The 2947-nt window shown below is 41.8% G+C and overlaps 1 protein-coding gene across 1 annotated transcript; it reads right to left on the bottom strand.

Moving 5' to 3' along the window:
• Positions 1-1712: 1712 nt before the first annotated feature.
• LOC132886300 (putative nuclease HARBI1) lies at positions 1713-2684 on the bottom strand. The gene has a single exon (XM_060920850.1). It carries the CDS (start codon positions 2682-2684, stop codon positions 1713-1715), a length of 972 nt encoding a protein of 323 aa, XP_060776833.1.
• Between the last annotated feature and the right edge of the window lie 263 nt (positions 2685-2947).

Raw genomic sequence — 2947 nt, 5'->3', positions numbered from 1 at the left:
AAGATATCCCATTCAGTGGTGTTAGTTAACAAATCACACCCTACATTAGCTTGCTCTTCACAGTGTTTACATCACTCCTCATATTTATGATACAGGACGCTGATCAAGGAGCTTGGCCTGGAGGGAAAGGTGACCTCCCAGCAAGCATCAAAAAAGTGGGAGAACTTGAAAAAGAAGTATAAGGTATGTGGGCAGCAATGTCGTTCTAGTAGATGGATGAATGTATTATTTAAATGATTTTCAGTTAGCAATGCAAGGATGTTTTCATAAATACAAATTTCTATTTGCTTACTGCAGGAGCTGAAAAATCCACTCTCTGGGAGTGGGACAGATGAGGGCCAAACAACTGCGTGCACATGGCAGTTTTTTGAGGACATGCACGAGGTGTTGGGATCCAGGCCATCCATTGACCCTCCAGTGGTAGTGGAATCATTTTGTCCTGATGCTGATCCCACACTTCTTCTGATGGTAAAGATGCTGCCATGGATTATTTTTTTGGTGGTCTTTGTAAAGACTGATAATGTGTATGGTTTAACATTGTGGAATGCAAACCAGTATGTTATTCTTTTTGTTTTCAAAAACTATATTTCAACTTACTTGAATTGTACACACCAACCAATTCTGGACTAAAATACCTTCACATTTTTTTCTCGCTTTGGAAAAAAGCATCTACTAAATGTAATATTTTCTTCATTTCAGGAAATCGCCGGGCCCTCCTCAGACACCTTTTTCCCATGGCAGCCAGCACCTCTGATGCTGACACATCTACTACCTCTAGCCCTGCTCCTATTCCCCCAACCCCGTCCCCAAAGAAGAAGAGGAAGAGGAAGTTAGACTTGATAAATTTCCTTGCACAGGAGAGTGAGAAGGCGCAGAAGCGCCATGAGGAGACCGAGGAGAAGACGGAGCGCTTTTTGGGTCTTTTTGAAAAATTGGTAGAAAAACTTTGAGTTCATTTTGTCTTCTTGTTAAATCAAGTCAACTTTCTTAAATTTGAGACATGTAAAGTTTGTCTTTACCTGACATGTTTGGACTGTGTAGTTTCCGTCTTCCTCGGAGGGTCACACTGGTGTTGGCGTGTGACATGCTTTAATCAGCACGTCACACCCCAACACCAGTGTGACCCTCTGAGGAAGACGGAAGCTACACCGTACAAACATGTCAGGTAAAGACAAACTTTACATGTCTCAAATATAAGAAAGTTGACTCGATTTAAAACTTTTTTGTTTCAGTACAGTTCTTCCCATTTTTATTTATTTCTCTTTTTCATTTGAAGTTCTTAATGTGTTCTTAATGTGTATTGTGTGCAATGTTTACATGTTTGACTGACTTTTTGCACTTCAACACTGACTGATGTGAAGGGATAAGCAGCTGTTTTTTTTTTTTACTTTACTAAAATACTTTTCTATTTTTCATATGTATATATATATATATATTTTTCATAAATCGTGCAACAGGAGTACCGCTAGTACATTTGAATAATGTAGCGGCCTAATAAAGTGCACTATGTTTTTTACCAGTTTGAGAGCATGATTACCACACCAACCACACATTAATAACATCTGAAACGGATATTGGCATGAAAAGATGTATTAGGATAAAAAAATAACAATATACATTCCTGAGGTCAATGAAAAACAAAGTGTCAAAAAAGAACATTTTAAATAAGTTTCAGTATTAAAAAAAAAAGTACACTCCACAAGCCTACAGAGTCACAGCTGGGCAGCCAGTCTGTCCCTTGATGCATTTCCAGATGTCTCATTAGCTGCTAGGGGCTCCCGGGGAGCTTGGGGATCTAGCAGGTCCTGTACCACATCGTCATCTGGCTCCAGCAGGTCCCCATTCTCCAGACAGATATTGTGCAGAAAGGCACAGGATGCAATGACCTGAGGTGCAAAGATCGGTTTAATCTCCAGGGCTTTGAAAAGAGTACACCTCCACCTGCTCTTCATTACGCCAAAAGCCCTTTCGATTATGCTGCGGCCCTTGGCATGGTAATGATTGAAGCGCCCCTGCATTGGTCCAGTAACTGGCTCCTTGTATGGTGTAATGAGGCAGATAGGTGTGTCCAAACACAGATAGCCAACATCTCCTAGGAGAATGTAGCCTGGTGGAGGGTACCGTCTTGCTGTATAAAACCTGCTGTTTTTCATGACTCGTGTGTCGTGAACTGACCCCGGGTAGCCAACAAAGATGTCCAAAAACTTTCCACTGGAATCACATATTGCCTGCATGTTAATTGAATAGAATCCTTTGTAATTCAAATAGTCTATTCTGTGCCGTGCTGGTGGCTTAATCCGTATGTGGCTTCCGTCTATTGCACCCACAACATTGCTGAATGCAGGGCTCCCTGAAAGTTGGGCAAATCCTTGGCCGACTGCATGCAGCTCTCCAGTCTTGGGGAAAGAGATGGCACGGTGCAGATTGGTGCAGATCTTATTTGCTACTTTGTGGACAATGCGGTGAACTGTGGATTTGGGTATATTGAAAACTCTGGAAACAACGGTATAAGACAGTCCATGAGCCAGCCAGTAGACATAGACAATGACTTCTAGCTGACTACCCCAGCCATGGTCCTGTTCTGTTTGTAGCAGTCTCTGCACACTATCCATAGCCCTTCTGCTGAGGCGAAAGTCCCGTTTCAACTCTGACTCTACATTGAACCACAGACGCAGGATGGGCATCTTGTAATCCAGTCTACAGTATGTAGGATGACTTGTCAGAAAAAGAAAAGAAGGAAGGATTTGTTTAGCTAGTGTCTGTGGCCTTCCATTCACCCAACCAACGAATTCACTGTACCTACCATGCATCCATGCTTCACATTTTCATTATTTTCAGTTATCAGATGAACACAGATAAAAAAATGTATTCATGTGTATCACAAGCGATAGGATGCAAAGTAACCAATACATGCTAACGCTAGCTTGTATGTTGTGTAGCTTGGCTA

Source organism: Neoarius graeffei, chromosome 5, assembly GCF_027579695.1.
Source record: "Neoarius graeffei isolate fNeoGra1 chromosome 5, fNeoGra1.pri, whole genome shotgun sequence".
NCBI classification, from domain to species: domain Eukaryota; kingdom Metazoa; phylum Chordata; class Actinopteri; order Siluriformes; family Ariidae; genus Neoarius; species Neoarius graeffei.
The sequence above is the reverse complement of the archived record's forward strand: the minus strand, read 5'-3'. Positions and strand labels throughout refer to the sequence as shown.

Bases quoted from the DNA above. Each gene is read 5' to 3' on its own strand.
- LOC132886300 (XM_060920850.1), bottom strand. From the start codon at position 2,684: ATGCCCATCCTGCGTCTGTGGTTCAATGTAGAGTCAGAGTTGAAACGG.